General features: G+C 49.9%; 1 protein-coding gene across 2 annotated transcripts in view; it reads left to right on the top strand.

Annotated features, from left to right (window-relative positions):
• The window catches only part of LOC147666222 (cullin-9-like), a 326,973-nt gene that overhangs the window by 223,005 nt on the left and 81,687 nt on the right, over positions 1 to 22,281 (top strand). For both annotated transcript variants that reach the window (XM_086949198.1, XM_086949199.1), the window contains exon 20: positions 15,108 to 15,241. In XM_086949198.1, coding sequence (XP_086805324.1) covers positions 15,108 to 15,241 — 134 coding nt within the window. The remainder of the gene's footprint in view (positions 1 to 15,107; positions 15,242 to 22,281) is intronic.

The raw sequence follows: 22,281 nt of genomic DNA, 5'->3' as shown, positions 1-22,281 counted from the left end.
GGGACCAGGGTTCAATTCCCGACGCGGCAGGGTCTTGAGCCCAATTGTCCACGGACTCGATAATTCTCGCTTCGGTGCCCACTCTAATCACGGGTTCACACTCTGCAACTCTGGGCATTAGCTTGCTTAATCTCCACAACGGCCCCCCCGAGGCGGGATGCCTGGCTTTCACCTTGGGGATGCCCAGTACGGGTTATCTCACAGGGAAAAGCCAGGACGGGTTCCCAAGGCAAGCGCCAAGATGCCCTAGGGTAAGTCGAGCGCTATATAAGAACACACATACATACATATATACATACATGGTGAGTAGTGCGTTTGACTGCCTCTGGTCAGTGTTTCAGCTTCCACCCCAGCTGGTCCCTCTGTCGTTGTGTCTAGTATGCGATCTTCACTCTTTTATTGGGAGTCGGTGCACGGATTGTAGTATTCCGCCTCCTTTGCTTTGCTCCTTTAGTTTCTTCTTGGGGTCAGTTATAGTTGTGGCCGATTCTCCTGCATTCGGTGCAGTCATACTGGCTCCTGATTGAAAAGAGACTTGCGCCATGGCCCTTAAGTTGACTGAATGCACAGTTGGCAGCTGCTCCTTCTTTTGTTTGCAAAAGATGAGGTTCAGTTGTTTTTCTACAGGGACTCACCCGTAGTACACTTTTCTTTTAGAATACTTTAATTGGGTGTAGATGGAGCACTATGAAACTTTGGACACTGACTCGGAGGGGGGAATATGTGCCATGGTGGGTGGGTGTGGGGGGAGTTCACCTGTGTGAGTTTGCATGCTTTCCTTGGCCACTAATTAGAATTATGAACATTGGGTCATTTGGACCCTGCTGCATGAAATGTTTTATAAATAAAAATTGCTTTTAATTTAAATCTATTTGTCACCAGAATACCATAAAGAATTGTTAGCTTTTCTCAAGATCATCACTCAACAATTCATCGCACCTGCCCAGTCTTAATTTGATCCTGTCTATAATAGCAGAACAAGGAAAGATAAAACATAAGCAAACTTCAAGTCTGCATTGCAAGGAAGGCCTACATCATCCTCATCTCAGATGCTCACCTAGGAGCTTTGAAAAAGAGGCTAACAGAGAGACAGTATGAAGGAAGAACAAAGCGTAACCAAACAAAACATTTGGCCCTCCGTTACCCAACCCATCCAAAACCACCCCATTTTTAGATATACCATGTAGTGGCCGTTGTAGAGTCAGCCTGTGCTTAAAGAACTTTTTGCCATTGGCTTGCACCCGCTGCTTTACAAGGAAGCTCCAAGAAGCCAAGGCACCTCCTGCCTTTAATACTAGATAAATGCCCCACAGAACCCTCTTCTTGCCAAAGTGTTAATTCTGGGATGTATGACGTTACAACGCATGCTTTTACCACGCATGCCTTTACAACGCGGTTTTTACAACGCATGCCTTTACAACGCATAGTGCTTTGGGGCGCTGGATAGTGAATAGTTTAATTTACTATTCCAACTCCAGTCCCCGTGGATAGTAGGGAAGGTTTTGGATAGTACATTAAACCTATTCCCTATCCTAGAGCGCCCCCCAGCGCAATGCGTTGTAATGGTTTGCGTTGTAAAAGTTGCGTCGTAATGGTAGTGCGTTGTAAAAGTTTCGCTGTAAAGGTTGTTTACCTTAATTCTGTTCACAAAATGTTGCACGTGGAACACTACTAAGCCTGTTCCCTGACTCAACAGATTTTCTTGGCTTTGTAAAGAGTCAGAAGGCTTCACAAGTATGTATTGCATTCTCTTTCTGCATTTTCAGCAGTTCTGCATCTCTGCCAGTTTACCAGAGAGATCATCTGAGGGAATCTCTACTGGCTCGTCTGGCACTCTGAGAAGTAACTCTCCCGAAGTCGTCTAGACTAGAGTTTCATACCTTTTCTCAGCTTCACCAGGGTATCTACTGATGCCACTTTGAAAGAACTTCAATCTTGTACCCAAGTCTCAGTTTCAGCCACTTACTCCTACAATGCTTAGAGATTATTTTCCATCCCCTCCCCCTTCCTTTTGACATCTATAACGTCCTGTGCCAGTTATTTCCTCACATGTAGAGTTGAGATTGTTCATTGATTGGAGCATGGTTCTCTCACCCTGTGTCATCTCAGAGTCATCAAAAGACGAGGAGACACGATTTTTGGCCACTTTTTGGCTCGGTGCTGCATTTTGTAAAACAAAATAATAATAAGAAGATAAGAAAATAAAACTAAATCTTAGTTTTCTCAGTGGAGTCATACTATTTTTTAGGAATTGTGATGAGTGGTCAGGTGAATTCACTCTGTGAAAAGTGCAAGCCAACTTCAGGAATTCAATGGACCATCTTTGAGAGATAACAAATGTAATTCATGGAAATTCGGTTTATGCTCTAAAATGAAGTAATTAGTACCCATTTTCAATAAATTCTCAAATAGCTTCCACATGAGAAAGAAATATCTTGCAAGTGGTGTGAAACGTACTGTGAGCAGCAGCAGCCACCTATCTTTGGGTCTCCGGTGTTCTTCTTTAGCTCATACCCTAAAGTTCTAACGAACAGCCAAAGCTCTAACATTCTCTATTCAATACAAATATGACACAACGGAACAACAAGTTGCTGAAGTGGAAGCTGTGGAATGTAAAGCCTTCTCTGTGGAGTGGAAGTTGAAGAATTTTAATCCTTCTCTATGGAATGGAAGCTGTAGAATGTAAAGGCTTCTCTGTAGAACATAAGCTGCAAAATGTAAAGCCTTCTCTAAGGGGCGGAAGGTGTGGAATGTAAAGCCTTCTCTGTGGAGTGGAAGCTGTAGTATGTAAAGCCTTCTCTGTAGGGCGGAAGCTGTAGAATGTTAAGCCTTCTCTATGGAGCGGAAGCTGTGGAATGTAAAGCCTTCTCAGTGGAGCGGAAGCTGTAGAAGGTAATTCCTCCTCTATGGAGTGGAAGCAGTAGAATGTAAAGCCTTCTCTGTAGGGCGGAAGCTGTAGAATGTTAAGCCTTCTCTAAGGGGCGGAAGGTGTGGAATGTAAAGCCTTCTCTGTGGAGTGGAAGCTGTAGTATGTAAAGCCTTCTCTGTAGGGCGGAAGCTGTAGAATGTTAAGCCTTCTCTAAGGGGCGGAAGGTGTGGAATGTAAAGCCTTCTCTGTGGAGTGGAAGCTGTAGTATGTAAAGCCTTCTCTGTAGGGCGGAAGCTGTAGAATGTTAAGCCTTCTCTAAGGGGCGGAAGGTGTGAAATGTAAAGCCTTCTCTGTGGAGTGGAAGCTGTAGTATGTAAAGCCTTCTCTGTAGGGCGGAAGCTGTAGAATGTTAAGCCTTCTCTATGGAGCGGAAGCTGTGGAATGTAAAGCCTTCTCATTGGAGCGGAAGCTGTAGAAGGTAATTCCTCCTCTATGGAGTGGAAGCAGTAGAATGTAAAGCTTTCTCTATGGAGTGGAAGCTGTAGAATGTAAAGCCTTCTCTGTAGGGCGGAAGCTGTAGAATGTTAAGCCTTCTCTATGGAGCGGAAGCTGTGGAATGTAAAGCCTTCTCTGTGGAGTGGAAGCTGTAGTATGTAAAGCCTTCTCTGTAGGGCGGAAGCTGTAGAATGTTAAGCCTTCTCTATGGAGCGGAAGCTGTGGAATGTAAAGCCTTTTCAGTGGAGCGGAAGCTGTAGAAGGTAATTCCTCCTCTATGGAGTGGAAGCTGTAGAATGTAAAGCTTTCTCTATGGAGTGGAAGCTGTAGAATGTAAAGCTCCATGGAGCGGAAGCTGTGGATTGTAATGCCTTCTCTGTTGAGCGGAAGCTGTGGAACCTAAAGCCTTCTCTATGGAGCGGAAGCTGTAGATTAAAAAGCCTTCTGTATGGAGCGGAAGCAGTAGAATGTAAAGTCTTCTCTGTGGAGCAGAAGCTGTAGAATGTTAAGCCTTCTCTATGGAGCGGAAGCTGTAGAATGTAAAGCCTTCTCTATGGAGTGGAAGCTGTAGAATGTTAAGCCTTCTCTTTGGAGCGGAAGCTGTAGAATGTAAATCCTCCTCTATGGAGCGGAAGCTGTATGATGTAAATTCTTCTTAATGGAGCGGAAGCTGTAGAATGTAAAGCCTTCTCAATGGATTGGAAGCTGTAGAATGTAAAGCCTTCTCTATGGAGCGGGAGCTGTAGAATGTAAAACCTTCTCTATGCAGCGGAAGATGTAGAATGTAGAACCTTTATTTTCTTTGTCATTAACTAAGAACTTCATCTTGTCGAGAGCCCTCATCTACCGACCACCAGGTTGTATGGCTAAATGGATTTCCAGTAGTGTGGAAGTTCGTTCATCACCTATCCTCCAAATTTCACTCTTCTGGGTGATCTAAACATACACTTTGACAAGGCGAACTGGTCTATGGCCTCTTCGTCAATAGGTTTTGCAGCTCCTAAAATTTAGCTCATTACGAGCTCTCCTACCCCTGTAGCTGGCCATATGCTGGACCCCATTGTTCTAACCTAGAGAGCTTACCGGCTTATCTACCTCTTCAATTGACCTGGACTAGTCATTTTGGAGTCTCTATTTCTCTTCCCGTTCATTCAGAAGCCCTGGTCAAAGCTTAACGTTCCTACTTTTAACTCTTTAATGGAAGACATTGGCCCCGCAATGAGTCGCTCATTTGAATCAGATACGCACACCATTGACTCCCGGCTCAGATCATCATTCGATGTTTTAGTTCCTACTACAAGCAGGAAACGTCATAGAAGTCTTCCTCCCCCTCATCGTATAATGATGTGCTGTATGAAATTAAAAACAATGTGAAAGTCTCGAAAAGATTGGCGGAAAACTGATAGAAATAAGAACAAAGTAAGATATAACCTGGCCCTAAAAGACTATGAAAAACAATGCGGAACAGCTAGATCCAAATTCTATGCCGATTAAATCACTCAGGCCAAAAATTGCCCCAAAATTATTTTTAAAGTAGTGAAGAATTTATCAGATCATTAAACACTTTACCTCTCACAATCTCAATGTGAGGAAATTGTGGACTTCTTCCTAAAAAAAGTTGTAGATATTCAGAACACTTTCTCCAGCATGCCTGCTGTTAGTCTTTCTGTAGCTTCCTCCAGCGGGACTTTGGGACATGAACATCTCTCACCCTTTAAGTGTGAGGGAATTTAGTTCTCCAATATCAAAGATCAGATCAGGCTCTCACTGGATCCCTGCCCTCCTGCTGTTCTGGGTAAGCTGGGGGAGGAGGGGAGGGCTGCGGCACCGATACTTTTAGATCTCAGTGACGCATTTTACACAGTCAATCATTCTACTTTATTAGTCAGACTCCGTGAAATGGGAATGCAGGGTCTGGTCCTGTCCTGGCTAAGGCGCTTCTTGCACAAGCTTACCTTCCAGGTCCACTCGCACCAATACAGATCTAGAGCACACCTGCTTATTTCAGGAGTGACACAGGGTTCCACACTGAGCCCACCTCTCTTTAATCTCCGTTTGAGACCTCTAGCAGAGATTGTTGAATCTTATGGGCTCAGTCTCTTTTCCTACGCAGATGATGCCCAAATTGTAGTTTCCTTATCGTCTAAGGATAACCACAATGCAGAAGCCATTAACACCTGTCTTGCAAGGTTGAACACCAATTCATTGAAACTGAATGGGGACCGGGGGCGTGGCCAGCAGCATGGCCAGCTAAGACGTGTCTTCGAGTAGCTCCTGTCGAACTGCTAATAATCTGGCTGAAATACTGATTCCCCATAGCCAAAAATAGATTCCTGACGAGGCGTTTAGCCCCTATGCCTCCCCGGGACCTGTAATCACTCGGCTCCGGATCAAAAGTAGCCGAAAACGGCGAAAGAAGGCAACAAAACGAGCTCGGCCGCGGACCTCAAGATGGCGGCGCGCTAAGTCCGTGGATTCAGCCTGAAGGAGGAGGACTGGCCGGAGCTCTGCAAAGGCATCGGGGGACCACCGGAGCACCTCCGATCGCCTGCCTGACCCCAGCGGGTAAGAAACAACACCGGGCGAATATTGTGGAGGAGCCCCTGGGGGTTGTGGTGCTGGGCGGGCTCTGACCGGGACCTCTGGTTCCCGTCCCCCGCCCTCCGCTCTCGGGACGGCGGAAGATCGTTGCCCGGACTGCACCCGCCTGCGGCGCGAGAAGGAGTGAAGTGCTGGCGGCGTCCACTGCCGGGGACTGGGAAGCGCCGGCCGCTGCGGCGCCTACGGGACCCTGTGCTATAGCTGACTGCGGGGAGATATGGAGACTCCATCGGCTGGATTTGCAGCGCGAGAGCCTGGCTCGCGGACCCACGCTCAGCAGGTCTGCCCCTCCTGGGACCCCATACAGACCAGATAAAGAACTGTAATCAGCACGGGCATGGAGCACGCCCCCCGGTGACACGGGACGAGTTGGCCTCCCCCCCCCCCCCATCTGGCATTGGAGCTGGGAGCTACGCAGCATGGGCCTTGCTGGAGCCGCGGCCTAGATTTTGAAGGTGCGCCGACCTCCCCGAGACGGATGTGGGGGTTGGATCTGAGGAGACCTGGGGAGAGGCAGAGACTGGATGGCCTCTGATCACTGGCCTACCACTGCTGCTAGGCACTGCATGATCAGTTGAAAGGTCTGGGCCACGACGTGGGTAAGGCACGAGACGCAGTGCCATTACACGTAAACACGGCGCCTCAATTGAGGGAGTGTGCGCCCCTTAAGACCCTTGTGGAGAACTGTGGGGAGATCGTGGGGTACAGACGGAGGCTGAAGCCCCGATCGGGACCAGAGGCGCGAGCTGCGAGACGCAGGTACCAGGCCGGTGACCGACGGAGGTCATCAGATCCACGCGCGAGGCGCTACCTAACATCAACAGTCATGGGAAAGAAGGATACAATCCCCAGAACTGCCAAACAGGGCCCCATGGATAATTTCGCGGCGCCACGACCGAACGCAGAAGTCGCGCTCACAGCCAACAGCCCGCGGACCGACACAGACCTCTTGATGGCCGCTAACCAGGCGTCCAGGGCTGACATTCAGGAATCCAGGGCAGCACTGGAGGTGAACATTGGTGAAGTGGGGTCGAAGGTGACGCTGTTGCGACAAGACTTCCGAAAACTGTCAGACCGGGTGACCACGGCAGAGACGCGCATAGGGGAGGCAGAAGACACGATCTCCACGTTGAGAAAGGATATGGCGGAACTCCAGGCCTCACATCGTCAGCTGTTGTGGAAGGTAGATGGTGCTGAAAATAGGTCGCAACGCAACAACCTGCGCTTCGTTGGATTTAGAGAAGGAATTGAAGAGACGGACATGGTGGCCTTTCTTCACTCTTGACTAACGACCACTTTCCCGGCGGTGCAGTTCTCGACCTGTTTCATCATCGAAAGGGCGCACAGGGCCTTAATGGCTAAGCCTCCCGAGGGAGCACGGCCCAGACCAGTTATCGCGCGTTTCCTCAACTTCGCGGACCGGCACCTGATACTACGGGAATCCAGAAAGATGGGGGAAATATGATGGAGAACGTGAATATTATGATTTTCCCTGACTACAGCCAGGAAGTGCAAAAGCAACGCAGATCCTTTGACGCAGTCAAAGCAAAACTAAGAGATATGAACATTACCTATATGCTACTATTCCCGGCGAAGTTGAAGGTAATCTACAAAGACAAGGCACACTTCTTTACTCATCCGGAGGATGCCTGGCAGTGGCTGGAGGAACGTCCCATATTTCGTAGGCAAGATCACGATGGGAGAGGCAGGCCAGATGGGGCGACTCCGCGCAGACCGCAGTGGGAGCGACCGAAGACCCAACGTCCAAAGGCACAGAGGAATAGGAGACAGACACAAGCTACGCCATACCCGGGACGCGCCCAAGAGAACAGAAGAAAAGGACAATCGGCGTCCCCCGGAGGGAGAGGCACTACAGGATCAGGACTTAACTGCCTCAACAGATCCTCCCGCTCGGAAGGAGAAGAGAGAGAAGACTCTGAAGTCATCTCGTCCGGGGAGAAGAGGGTGGAGCACACTCCGTCCATCCACTGGAAAAGGCGATCCACGAGTTAGAACAGGGCGGTTCGGGACGACCAGCTGATCCACATCCAGACACGCAGGGCTCACACTCCTGAACGAGGGCAGAATGGGAAACCGAGAGTGCAGCTCGACGCTAAAGAAGACACGCAAGTTGTTTACCCCCCCACCTTTTTTACCTATTGGTTTTATTGGTCACAGACTCTTTTGTAAGCATTTCCCGCCTTTGACTTTTAAGATTATTTACTGGGGAATGCGATATATGTTTTGAACTGAATCTGTTCGACTAGGTTGAAAGTGAGGGGGACCTTTGGGAGGGCGATAGACCTTCTCCTACTGTCAGTTCTACCTTGAGGAGGGATGGGACTGAAAGGGGAGGGAGGTGGGGTGGGGGGAAAGGGGGGATCTCAGTTGTGTTTAATCAGAAAGTTGGGGATAGCATAATGGGGGAGGTTGGGGGAGTTGGGGGGAGGGGGGGGGGGGGGGAATGATGCAAGCCAGTTGAATACCACAATTGTATCCTGGGCAGACACATACGAATGGCAACACATCGCGCCGCGACCAGCTAGAGGCTATCTAACACTAACTGTCCCATCATGTAGACTACTTGCGGCTTCCCCACGTCAGACACTGACGCAGGTCCTGCAGGGCTTGCTATACACTCACCACCTGCATGACTATGGGGGATCATGAAAGGGGAGCTGCCTGCTTGGGGAGCATTAAGGTGATGACCTGGAATGTTAACGGTTTAGGATGCAAGATTAAGCGAGGCCTGGTTAACAATTACATAAAGAGGTCTGGGGCAGATGTAGTACTCCTCCAGGAAACGCACCTGCAAGGTAATAGATGCGCCTTCTTGGCAAGGGGGCAATACAAAGTTTTGGCTCACGCAGGGTTTTCTTCGGGATCGAGAGGGACGGCGATACTCATTAGAAAGAACCCCCCAATGAAAGTAACACAAGTCTGGACAGATAGCCAGGGCACCTATGTGGGGGTACGGGGGTCATGGAGAGGGCGGGAGTACACATTCATATCAGCATATTCCCCGCCCAAGTTACAGACAGATACTATGAAGGGGTTAACAGACATAATTCTCAATACATCGGACACGATCCAGATCCTTGGTGGGGACATTAATGATGTGATGAACTCCTCCTCAGACCGGTCAGGTGAACGAAACAGGTCGCAGAACAAGAGCCCTCTAGCCAGATCCAATGGAGATTCTGGGCCTCCTGGATGTGTGGCGATGGATGCACCCAGACGCCCAGGCCTTCTCTTTCTTCTCTGCGGCTCACAAAGTCTACTCTCGCCTGAACTATATCTTCATGGCAAGGAAGGCGCTGCAGGTAACGGACTCAGCGGAGTATTATGCTCGCGGGATATCTGATCACTCCCCCTTAGTGGTTCAGACCGGGGGACGAAAGAAGGGGGGTCCCAGAACCCTGCGACTTTCGGCCTGGGATTTGCAAAACCCAGACATTAGGAAGGGACTCAGGGCCGACGTGAAAGTGTTTTTGAGAGAGAACGAAGGATCGGTATGGCTCAAAGAGCTACGCAAATTAAAGGGGTTCCAGGGATGGGACGATATCGGCATCTCTACGTTAGGGGACATAATTAAAGGCGGAGCGCTGAAACCATTTGCATCTCTGCAGACCGAATTTGGGTTACAGCGTTCTCAACTTTACAAATACATACAACTGAGACATGCTTACTTGACGGAAGGGACACTACGGGACCCACTCCCCGAGTACGCGCCACTAGAGGGCCGTTTACTGCAAGAAAAGATCCTAGGGAAGGCGGTCTCACTGACCTACAAAACAATTATGAATAATAAACCGGACACACTAGCGGGCCTCCGAGACACATGGGAACAGGAAGTGGGTGAGATGGATGATGTAGACTGGGGAGGGGTACTGATGCATCCCAGAGAAGTAGCAATCAAGTCACGCCTTCGCCTAACTCAGTTTAAGATCCTGCACAGGGTCTATTATGACAGAGTGCGGCTTTGTAAAATGCAGAGGGCATCAGATCCTAGCTGCCTGAGATGCAGGCTTCTTACACATACTATGGTCATGCACACATATACAGGCCTACTGGAACGAGATCGCTAGTGAATTAAGTGCCATACTGGGGATAGACATTCCACTGGAACCGAAGTTGTTCTTACTGGGAATGACCAACGATATAGATCTGCCCCGTCCCCAGCTAATATTCCTAGTATTGGCCCTGGTGGTGGCTAAGAGGGACATAGCGAGGAAGTGGGGGGGGCGGCTGACACACCTCAGATTGGGGAATGGAGGAGGAGACTGGACCTCTACATGGCGGCAGAAAGAGTCACATATAAGGCATGAGGCTGTCCGAAGAAATTCCGCAGAGTGTGGAGTAAATGGAGACTTTATCATGGCCTAGACAGGGGCCTCTGAAGGGACCACAGCACCTAGGTGGTGAACAGTGAATGGGAGAGAAGTAGGGAGACATGGGATGATGGGCAAGAAGCGAGGAGAGACTTGTAATGGATGTTCACATGGAATGTGATCCTAAGGATTTGTACTCTGACGGGTATGGGTGGGATGTGGGGTTAGGATGCTAAAGATGGATACCAGATGATGTCATGCATGCTATGGATATAGACTTGTGGGAAAACCGATGCAAGTGTTTTATAAAGACTATACTGACGATGTGCTATTGCCTCTGGGGGTTATAACAGTTTATACGGTTGGGACTGGGTGGGAGGGGGGAAGAAAAGAGAAAATGCAGATGTAAGACTTTCCTGCTGAACAGCTACATATATCATTTGTCAAATGTGCCTCTATTGTTTTTTACGAATAACGCCACCCGTCCCCCGGGATGTGGGTTCACGGGCTGTGTAGTATTTTGATTCATGACGTACGCATTGATGTTGTTGGATGCTGGAATGTTGAAAAGTACGATTATGCACTTCACGACTCTGCAAGAAAAATATATTTAAAAAAAAAGAAACTGAATGGGGACCAGACTGAGGGTCTGCTGGTGGGCAACCACCCCCATCGTTGGAGCCCAGAGCTGTGGCCTTTGACTATGGGCTCCATTCCATCCCCTGCAAAAGTGGTAAAAAACCTTGGGGTATGGTTCGATAATAACCTCTCCATGAGTCAACATATCAATAAAGTAGCTGCTACGTGCTTCAGCATCCTCAAATGGCAAAGAAAAATCATGGCCTGTATTCCTGTGTCAGATCAAAGAACTGCTGTCCAGGCTCTGGTAGTTTCCAGATTCGATTATTGCCATGTTCTGTATCTGGGTGTCACTGAATCTTTTTCAAGCAGCTTCAGATATTTCAGACCTCGCCTTCTCCTCCATCCTCCCAAATTCTCCTCTTCAGCTAGCTTGTTACACACTCTTCACTGGCTTGCAGATGATTACAGAGTCCAGTTTAAGACCTTCTGCTACATGCATTAAGGCCTTTTTCAAACAGGGCCATTGTATGTCTTGTATCCTGGTATACACCAAAACGCTGCCTCGTTCAAGCCATATGCACTTGGCAGGGGTTCCAAGAGTTAAGAAAACTTGGCAAGATGGCAGAGTTTTTGCGTTTTTTGGACTCAAACTCTCGAACACCTTGCCACAGACCCTGAGAGCTTGTCAATCGCTTTCAGCTTTTCTTAAGATTCTGAAAATGTGGTTGTTCTCAGCTGTTTAATTTCCTACACTGAATTCAATGTATATTTTGAAGTGGCTAGAGATACTGTGAGGAGAGTAGCGCTGGGAAACCTTTCCTAAGGGAGCTATGTGCTTTACAAATTGCAAACTAATAATTTGATGTGTATATTCCGCAAACATAGCTAAAAGGCAGCGAAGGGTTGAATAGGTTCAAAGGCAAAGACCCAGACAACATGTGATTGAAGAGGCAGCTGGTTTCTAAGAGTAAAAGTGGACTGTTAATGCACCTTGATCTAGTGTTCTTTGAGGAGCTGTGTCCTAATCTCTTTGCTAAATTCGAGCAGGGTTAGGGTAGTCCCAAGGGGTTCAGTTCTGCAGGGTCATATCCTGGGTGTACTGATGGTGAAGACATCTCTGTTGCTTAAAATCTCCTTCATTTTGAAATAGTAACTTTTAGGACAGACAAAGGTAATTGTAAAATATACATCTAAGTACAGTGTAGAACATTTTGTTAGATGTGCAGGAAGCTATTTTGACTCTTCTCCAATATTGAAAAGAGTAATTTGTGTTCTTAAGGGTAGTGAGGCTGTCAGAATGATTTGCTGGATGGACATTTAATTTCCCTTTTTACATCTCTCACTTCCTTTTTCAGTGGTAGCTTCTTTGTTTATGAACATGCTCTTGTGTCAAATCATTTTTATAATGATTTACACTTAAGAAAATGATAAAACATATTTAAAATATGTATTTTTCAGGTCTTATTATTCATCACTTCTCTCTGAATGTGTCCCGTGAGTGCCTAAGTATTTTAGATCATGAGCCCTCAGCTACTAAAAGGGGTAAAGATAGGTATTTGCCTGCTAATGGTACTAACTCGGTCTACATAGAAAGTGAGTACAGGCAACAGGACCTACAGGACAAGGTGACAAGTAGTTGTGATCTATTATCATGGATTTGAGCAAAAATCAGATCTAAACTAAAAAGTCAAGACTAGGGAGAGTTTGTAGACCTCTTCAACATCTGCTTCTTTCAGGAGATGTGGTGTACATCCCCGGTCTTTAAATCTGGTTTTATAAATGTTCATATCAGCGCCTCTGCTTAAGGAACCAGCAGGGCGTCTGGTGGGCTCCTCATATGGGTCAAAACTTCTGTAATTAGTCCTTTTAAACATTTAAATATCAACGCAGTGGACATACTTTGCATGAATTAGCACCTGAATTCGGGATTAAACATCAATATAACATCTACAGTCCTAGTGATAGGGGTAGTGGTGTATCAGAAACCCTGTGTAATTTTGAATTGCATATGGAATCCATCGATGAGCCAGGTCATACTATGACTGGGGATTTTAATAGTATCTTAGAGCCACTGGATGAGAGCGACCTTTCCATCACAGGGCGGGAAGATGCTATATGCGGGATCCCTGGTTTAGAGACCCCTCCAATAAGAAGGTGGACTCCAACAGCAACCCATATATTAGCGCTGACTATTCCCCTTGGAGTTTCAGCTTTTAATGGTCGCACACAATCAGACCCAAAGGGACACCACACTTTTAATAGAATTACGTGGTCTAGTAGAATATATATCCTCTATCTACTTCTGATAGATATTGAAATGATTGCGCACTCAGAGAGCAGTCTCAGTGCCTTACACATATCCATGGAATATCCACAGATTGTGATGAGATTCATACAGTCTCGGTTGTGTGTAAGGAACTGTACTTGTCAAACACCAAACAGACAATTAAATGGGCTCAGATCTGTCGATCCCCAGTAAGGCTGGCCTGCATTTATAGCAGGACCTTTGAGGCTTTAGAATCTCTGGCGCCTGACTCTGGAAAGGAGCATAGACCAAGCGTGATCGCTAATATCCACAAAACATTACCCACTTCCCTGAGCAAATGCTTTACTACAATGAAGGCTATCCAGGGCATAAAGCAAGACAAAGCACCTGGTCCTGGCAACATCCCGGAGGATGGCTGGGTGGGTGGCAAACAATTGCCTGAAGCTGGGCGGTACCAAGACCAAGGTGCTGGTGATAGGGAAGGCTCCGTCAGTATGGTCATCGGCTTGGTCGCCCCAGACGTTGGGCTCTACCCCCACACCGTGCGAACAAGCGAAGAATCTTGGCGTATGGGTGGACAACAATCGGTCTTTTGATTACCATACTAGGCGGGTGGCAGGTGCCTTTTTTTCTGTATCTTACAGGGTTTATGGACCCTTGACACCCTTCCCGTGGCATCTAGGAAGATCATGGTGCATGCCTTGGTGACTTCTCTCCTGGATTACTGCAATCTCCTGTATTTCCGTGCAACCGACAAGTGCATTTGGAGATTGCAGTGCATCCAGAATGCAGCTGCGACTAGTTCTTATGCTACCAAAGCGAGCCTCAGCCAAAAGAGCACTGGCCTCCCTGCACTGGCTTCCCATCAGGGAGAGAGTGAAGTTCAAGGCCATGTGTGTGAGTCATCAGATTCTACAGAAGAAGCGGCCTTCGTATTTGCACGACTTCTCACACCTTATGTACCGACCAGACTGCTAAGATCGAGTGGGAAAGAAAGGTGCATATCCCCAAAATCATGAGATCCAGGATGGGCGGCCGCTCTTTTCGGTACTTGGTGGCCCAGATGTGGAATACTCTCCCACAGAGTCTCCGGTTGGAGTGCTCTGAATCCATCTTTCGGAAAGGTCTGAAGACCTATTTGTTTCTTGTGGTCTAATTTGTTCTGCTACCAGGCTACTGTGGATGCTGCTCTCTTTTTAGCAGTTACCTCAGCGCGGGGGCAGACTGGGGCAGTGTAACCAGGCGCTTTACAAATGCAATTATTAACACAAGTATGGGCACACAAAGCTCTTACCCAATGCCAATCTGGGAGGACACCCTTGGAAAGGTGTAGAAATAACATCAGTCTGTAAAAAGAGCGAAACAGACAACCTCATAAATACTTCTCAAAAGGTTTGATAACCACTAAAAAAAGCTTCTGCCCTCTGTTTTTGTTTCTCCCTCTCGCCCCCTTTGCATTAGACTTTATCGTTTTAATTTGAATTAATGTTACCATGAGCCAACATAAGTCGTTGCACATTGGAACCGCTTTGAAGCTTGTCATCCATGCAGGATCCCTGTGCACACACCCCGTTGGCAGGCCTCTGCATCCTGAAGGTCATACCTCTTTTGTTTTTCCACCTATCACCGAAGTCTTGTTGGGCTCTTCTGAGGCAGATTGTTGTGTTCATTATTGACCCTGGCAGCGGTAGATACAATTTCCCGTCAGTGACTGTGGCTCTCGGAGCTGGCCAAAATGGCTGCAATTACTCACTGGATTAGAGATGGAGCTGCATGTCGCACTATGCACTGAAGCTTGGATTCAGGGCTGTTCATAAAGTTGTTCACTCTACCAAGATTCATGCTTGTCTGTCAAAGGAAGGCTCGATTAAGAGATGTCCCTGTTGTCAATAGCAACAGATTTTGTTTTTTCATTTGTTTTGCACCATTATTGACCTGTGTATTCTGATTTTTCCTTGTGCAGGTTGAACAGTGCTCTTCGGCATGAACAGGTGTTTGCGGACCGCTTCCTTCCTGATGATGAAGCAGCGCAATCTTTAGGCAGGACGTGCTGGGAAGCCCTCATCAACCCTCTCGTGCAGAACATCACCACCCCAGGTACTCTGAAGCTTTCCAAGTAGGACTTACAAATCTTTATTTAAGAATAGTGTGTACCCCCATGATTCCCTAACCCATGAAACCCCCTAGCAGCAACAGTGTGAAGAACATGTTTCAGTCTCTCACATCACCTGTGAAGAGCAGTGGTTAATTTGTAAAGTAATGAGTGCCGGTGCACAAAGCACTGCATGGAAGCTTGCGGCCGTTGCTTTTAAATGTCAGCATGCCAGATGTCGAGGCTGGGTAGTCCTGAATCCACCTCTGGCCTCTTTAATCCACTGCCAGACATTCCCTTCCCATTTATCTCCCTCTTGTGGGGGTGCTGCTTTCTACCTTGGGGACAGTTTTTCTGTCTTTCTCCTTTTCCCCCCATTTATGTGTTTTCCTAACTCTCTCTTTCGGTTAATGTCTGATGAGGAAAAATAGGTGCCGGCCCCCAAAAATGAGTGCCCCCTACCAGCACCCACAGGCTTAAATTAAGCACTGGTGAAGAGCACTGGTCTACTTTACTTTGTAAAGTTGATTGCGTTCTGTGATGTCTGAGAACATTTGTTCATCTTCCGTGGAACTCAGTCAGACCTAGTCTCTGTTAAACATCACTGGCCTGCCACTAGGACCAGTGGCCAAACCCACAGGAGGCTTCCAACCACCCACCACACAGCCTTTGGTGTGTGCAGCACAGGGTTGGCCTTCTGGCCTCCTGGGGCCAAAACATATATATTAAAGGGAAGGGGGCATGCAGCCCCCTCCGCCAACCCTGAACTGACCCCACGGACCCCCATTCCTCTGGAGCCAGTTCCAATCATAAAAGAGAGGGCCCTGTGGCCTCCTCCTTGAGCCTAATTAGGCCCCCGGGATCTGATCCCATGGTTCCAAAATGTAAATAAAGAGGAGGGGGCATACGGCCCCCTACCGAGCCTTCTTTCACCCCATGGACCCCATTCCCCAGGACAAGTCATTATACAATTGAGGGGAGCGCTCGGGCCCCCCTCCCGAGAATATTTTGACCCCGGGGAACCCATTGATCGGCTGAAGCCTTTTTTGAAAGGGGGAAGGAGTGCAGTGGAGCCCTCCACAGCCAATTTTGGCTCCGGGCATCCCTATCCCTGAGGTGCCTTTTATTTAAAAGTGGGTGCCCCAGTGCCCACCCTGGGCACCCACCAAGCATCACGTTGGCGGCTGTGGGGTGGCCCCAGAGCCCTCCGTGGGCCCAGCCTGCTCTCCTCATGGTGATGGAATCGGTCCCGCCTGCAGGGAGCAGATATTTAAGCTGCTCCTTCCTGGTGGGAGCACTATCTTGTTCTGTTTCCCTGCCCACATGAGTACAGACAGGGAAACAGATCACAAGTCTGCGCCTGCCGGAGGAAACATTGTTAAAGCTCTTGTCCTCTCGGAGTTGACTTTGTCTCTGCCCCCATTTGGCAGTAGATTTGAAAATGCTCCCGCCAGATGTAAACAAACGTATTTCCCTGTCTGCGCCTGTGCGGGCAGGGAAACCACTGTATCCAGTGGGTGGGTTCCCCGGGAAAAAGCAAGTAAACCAGCCCCGGGAGATGGGTCCCCAGGGCCATTAACCCCTTCGATGCTCATGACGAGCTCAGCTCGTCATGAGGCACAGTGGAGCTGTGGAGCTGTGCTGATGACGAGCTGAGCTCGTCATGAACAATGGGTAAACATCAAAGGTCAGCACAGGAGAAAAATATCCCTAGCAGCCAAGGTGTTAAAGGATCTGGGTGAGGGGCTGCGCGGCCCCCTTCCCTGCTAAGCACGGCCTACTGCCACCAACCCACTGGAGTCACCCAAACTCCGCCTATGTGTAGCGTGGTTGGCCTTTGGGCTTGGCCTGTGACCAGGCTCTGCATCCCAATCTCAGCAGTTGGCCATCCCCTGCAGTGCACAGCTTTTGGGAATTTGAACAAAAGCGCTTGTGCTGCAGGTTTGCATATGTATGGCTAGGTTTTGTAGACTTCAGAGGCTGCACTGGGACCCATGAAGCCTTCTGCAAAGTCTGCGAACCCCATGAAAAATAAACCTTTTTTTATTTTTATTTTTTAAATATTTTTCTCTTTTGGGACCATCTCACTTGAGTTTGGTGGTGAGGGGAGGCTGGCGTTGCCCCCTTTTAGACCTTTTCAATCTGTTTTTAAGGACTCTTTGACCGACACACTAAATACTGAAATGCCCACAACAGATTTTTCTCTTCATCGAGCCAATCAGAGGTCCATGTCCACAAACTTGGATTTTACAGAACCCAAATAGCTGTTGGAAGGAAAGGTTTCCTCGTCCAGTCGAGTTAGATCATTCAGATAATTTCATAGTTTACCCAAATTAGAACACTTTTAAAACCCTAATTTCTCAAAAACTCTTTCACAGATTTACACCAAAGCAAGCAATGGCACTTCCTCCAGGACAGTTGTACTTGCATGCCAAGCCGTGCAGCTGAGCTACCAGCGTATTTCACTGATGCTGGCTCAGATCCCTCAATAATAGCGGCTGGATCCCACCTCATATCCTAAACCAATTAAAGAAAATTTGTACAGAGGAGAGAGTGTAAACTAGTGTTGAAGGGGAGAGATAAGATGAGGTATGCAAATGGAGGATTTCAGTAGGATGTTGGGATCAAAGAGGCCCTACAGCTTGGCCACACCTCACCCAGATGGGCACGTGAAACTGGCCATGTTCCAGCCCCTGTTTGCACGCTTGTAGTTCTGCTTTCATTTGCAATTTCTCAGTGTGCTCTGCATAGAAGAGAGGATTACACATGCCTTTAGTGTGATCATCTTAGTGCCCACTGGCAGCCATTGTGAGAAACTTGTACTGCTTTCGGCCTCAACACCCACCCATAATCTGAGCTCACTCAGACTTCTGGAAGTGGCGCAGTTCACAATTTGTACCGTAAAATAGTCATATGCCCAGACGTGGGTCCATTGCTCACTACTGGATTCAAACTAGCCTGGCTGATGACGGCTGATTAGCCAGAACCTGGTCTCAGGATGCTTGTTTCCGGTCCAGGGACGACATGGCTTGGCAGTTTGGGCTGAACGGTTCCCATGAGGCACAGGGTCAGACTGATTTGCATATAGCCATGCCTGAACTGGAGTGGTGGAGTGAGCTAAAGAACGATGATGGATTAAACCCAGATCAGTTGACTGGGGTGAGGGTTTGATTTGCTCAAACAATCCGTCCATCATCCCCTTTGGTATCGTACAGGTAAGTAACAGCCGCTTGGGAGACCAGTCTCGGGGCGTGGCTTGGATGCCGAGGAGATAGGCAGCGTGAGCTCGGAGCTCGGCGCCCGATCCCGGAAAATATCCTGAATTTCTGATCGTACCCCGATGAAATCGGTATAATCCGACACTGGACGGTACCACGGAGGGTCCGGCGCCGGGGCCATTCCAAGCCCGATATCTGACTTAGAAAGCTGCACCCGGGCGCGAGGACCTCGACCTAAAATGGCGGCGGTGGCATGAGGCACAGAGACAACGAAGGCGCTGGCCCGGAGTCACATTAAGGGCTGCTACTTCCACAGATAGGAGGTGTTGACGGCTGCATCGCGCCCCTCTCGGGGTGTCGGAGTGGACCTCTAGCGCGCCACCAGCGGTGGTTGGGATCCGAACCCTTGATAGTGGCGGCGACGACACGGCGACGACCCAGTGACGATGGCCCCTGGCCACTGAGCACGACTGGCGCCAGCCGGATTAGCGACCGATCGAGTACCCTGCTCCCTGGAGGCAGCCTTGAATCCGGAGACTAGAACAGTGCCCCAGGCGCGGAACGCGGCGGGCCTATTCCGCTACTGCTGCAAGGGGACCTTCCTGAGGGCGAAGCCCGGCGACGGGCGGAGCGGGGGCAGAGGCAGCTTTGGAGGCCACCGCTCGTGCCGGCCCAGATGGGGAAGCCGAAAGGGAAGGGAGATGGTGCAACCGATACAGAAGCCGCGGAAGGCGCGGATCGAGACCAGTCGGCGCTACAAAGGATGCAGGACCGTATCCTGGAGGCCATCGCCACCACAAAGGACGCCTTGCAGCAGGATATAGCCCAGGTGGCGACGGGCCTGGGCCTCCTAAAAGCTGACCACGATAAGCTCAAGGACAGAGTGAAATCTGTGGAGATCACGGTACAGGAATTGGCCCCGAGCCATGCAGCGGTGAAGGCGCAAATGACGGAGGTGTTGGATCGTCTGAAGGTGCTGGAACGGAGGGCCGAGGACGCGGAGAACCGGAATAGGCGCAACAACGTACGCCTAGTAGGCCTGCCGGAAAAAATCGAAGGCGACGATATGGTGGGCTATCTTGATAATTGGTTGCGAACGGAGGTGGCACCGGAGGGATTGTCCCCCTTCTTCTCCCTTGAGCGAGCGCATAGGGTGCCGGCGCGCCCGCCGGCCCCGGGCCTCCCGCCTCGCCCAGTGGTATTCAAGTTGCTCCACTACCGGGACAGAGACTGGCTTTTGCAAAGGGCGAGAGAGGCAGGGCCCTTTCAAGTGGACAACAACAGGGTCACTATGTTCCCGGATTATACGTTTGAGACGCAGAGGCTCAGGGCGAATTTCCTATCCCTTAAGCGGGAGCTCCGTGATGAAGGCATCAAGTACTCCCTGTTGTTCCCAGCGAAGCTGAGAGTGGTGATAGATGAACAAACACTCTTCTTCACGTCCTCAGCAGACGCTTGGACCTGGTGGGACACTTATAAAGCGGGAACGGATGGTGCCAAGGCCAGGGAGGAGGAGGCTAAGGTGGCACAGCCGATCAGGAAATCTCAACGGATCAGGAAGAACCGCAGGAGGACCGGCAGGCCTTCGGTGTCGCAGACGGAGACGGAGCGGCAGGCGGCACTGCAGGCTGTGGCGGACTTATCCAAGACTACCAGAAGTCAGTCCGGGAAGGGCACGGACTCGGAGGGCCCGGGCACGGGCTCGGAGACGGGACTCTCGGAATATGGTGGAGCCAGGGGCCCTATCGTGACGCCGCAGACCTCGGAGGAGATACTTGAGGCCTGTTGATCTGGACTAGTGGAGTGGACTCGTTGGTTGGACACCGGGGCGCTGGGCCCGTGGCAGTGGAACACTGTTACTTGAGGTTTCGGGGCGCTATGATGTGGGGATTGTGGGGTGGAGTGCGCGGGGTTGATTTGCTTTCACGAACCTTTCGCATCGTACCACGCCCTACTGGCCCTTAAGGTCATCGCAGTGGAGACTGCGACCATTACTGCCTTTCTTTGAGGGGTGGTTGGGAGTGTTGGTTTGGATGGGGGTACTTCCAGTTGCGGGGGGGCCTGTCCTGGGGGGGTGGGAGTTGAGAGCAGTTGGGGTTGCTCGGGGGGTAGTTCTTGTTGGGGGGGTTTGGCTTCCTGTTTGGAGAGGGAGGGTGGGTTTGTCCGTGGTCGCGGAGCGAGCGAGGTCAATGGGCTATATTGTTCGATCTGTTTATGTGAAGGGGTATGGCTAGTACCGGGGCGTTGAAATGTGTGTCCTGGAATGTGAGGGGTATGCAGTCCATGACACGCAGGCATAAAGTTCAGGCATACCTCAAGCGTAGGGGGGTTCACATAGCGTTCCTGCAAGAAACACATCTTAATAAGCAGGAAGGGATTGCACTGCAGAGGCGTTGGAGGGGGCAGCTGTTTAACACGACGTTCTCAGCTTTTGCGAGGGGGGCACTGATTTGGATACGGGCGGGGGTTCCCTTCCAGGTTACAAAAACAATGGTGGACCCTGAGGGCAGTTATGTGGCAGTGGAGGGGAGGCTGAAAGGCAGGGTGGTGTCTCTTTGCAGTGTGTACGCTCCCAATGTGGATCTGCCCGCATTTTTGTCTACACTCTCGGGTAAACTGGCGGGTTATTTGGCGGGGCCGGTACTCCTGGGGGGGGATTTCAACTCGGTCGAGGATGTGGTATTGGATAGGTCACATCCCCCACTGCGCGCGTCCCCAGTGCATAGAGTAGCCAAGCGTAGGTTGGAGTGGCAGGAGAGCTGGGCCCTCACGGATGCATGGAGGGCGTTACACCCCACTACTAGGGACTACTCCTTTCACTCACAACTGCATGATCTACACGTTAGGCTGGACGCGTTTCTGTGTTCATCAGGCGTACTTTCTGCGGTGGGAGGGGCGGAATATTTGGCCCGTACGATATCGGACCACAACCCTTTGTTGCTATCCCTGAACTGGATGATGACTGCTAACTGTGTGCCAACATGGCGCCTGCAACCCGACACCCTGGATGACTTGTTGTTCAGGGAGGCCCTGGGAGAACGCATTGAGTGCTACTTTGAGGAGAATGACGGCTCGGCCTCCACGAGGGCGGTAGAGTGGGATGCGTTTAAGGTGGTGGTGCGGGGACACTGTATTGGACACACGGCTGGGGCTCGCAAGACTTTGTTGGATGACTTGGATAAGGCTGAGACGCGGTTACGAGAACTGGAGAAGGCTCGCCCAAATCACCCTGAGTTGCAGGAGGGGCTTAGTGGGGCCAGGGAGGGGCTGGCTGTGGAACTGGAACGGCTACGCAGCTTTGATCACAAGGCGTACGTGACGAGGGCGCACGCGGAGGGCGTGGCTCGCTAACCCAGTCAGGAGGGGTATGCCGATCATGATGATCCAAGAGACAGGGGAGGAACCCTGCCTCACCCAACCCGGGATCCTGAATACGTTTCGGACTTATTATGAGGGTCTCTATGAGAGTGGTGGGACAGGGGAGACAGATGAGCTAGGAGAGTTCTTGGACGGCTTAAGACTGCCGAGGGTGGAAGAATCGGAGGCAGAGGAGCTGGGTCGGCCCATTACGCTCGGAGAGATAGGGTGCGCAGTGAAACAAATGGCTAGAAATAAGACCTCGGGACTCGACGGACTCCCGATAGAGTTTTATAGCAAATATCTACAGTGCCTTGCTCCCCGGCTGCGAGAGGTCTACAATGAAGCGCAATCGAGGGGTCGGCTCCCGGGCTCCATGTGTGAAGCCCTCATGATCCCGCTGTTAAAACCGGGCAGGGAAGGAGCGGCTTTATCCTCGTACCGTCCGTTGTCCATGTTGACGACGGACT

The sequence above is a fragment of the Lissotriton vulgaris genome, unplaced genomic scaffold (assembly GCF_964263255.1).
Source record: "Lissotriton vulgaris unplaced genomic scaffold, aLisVul1.2 SCAFFOLD_1876, whole genome shotgun sequence".
Lineage (NCBI taxonomy): Eukaryota > Metazoa > Chordata > Amphibia > Caudata > Salamandridae > Lissotriton > Lissotriton vulgaris.
The sequence above is the reverse complement of the archived record's forward strand: the minus strand, read 5'-3'. Positions and strand labels throughout refer to the sequence as shown.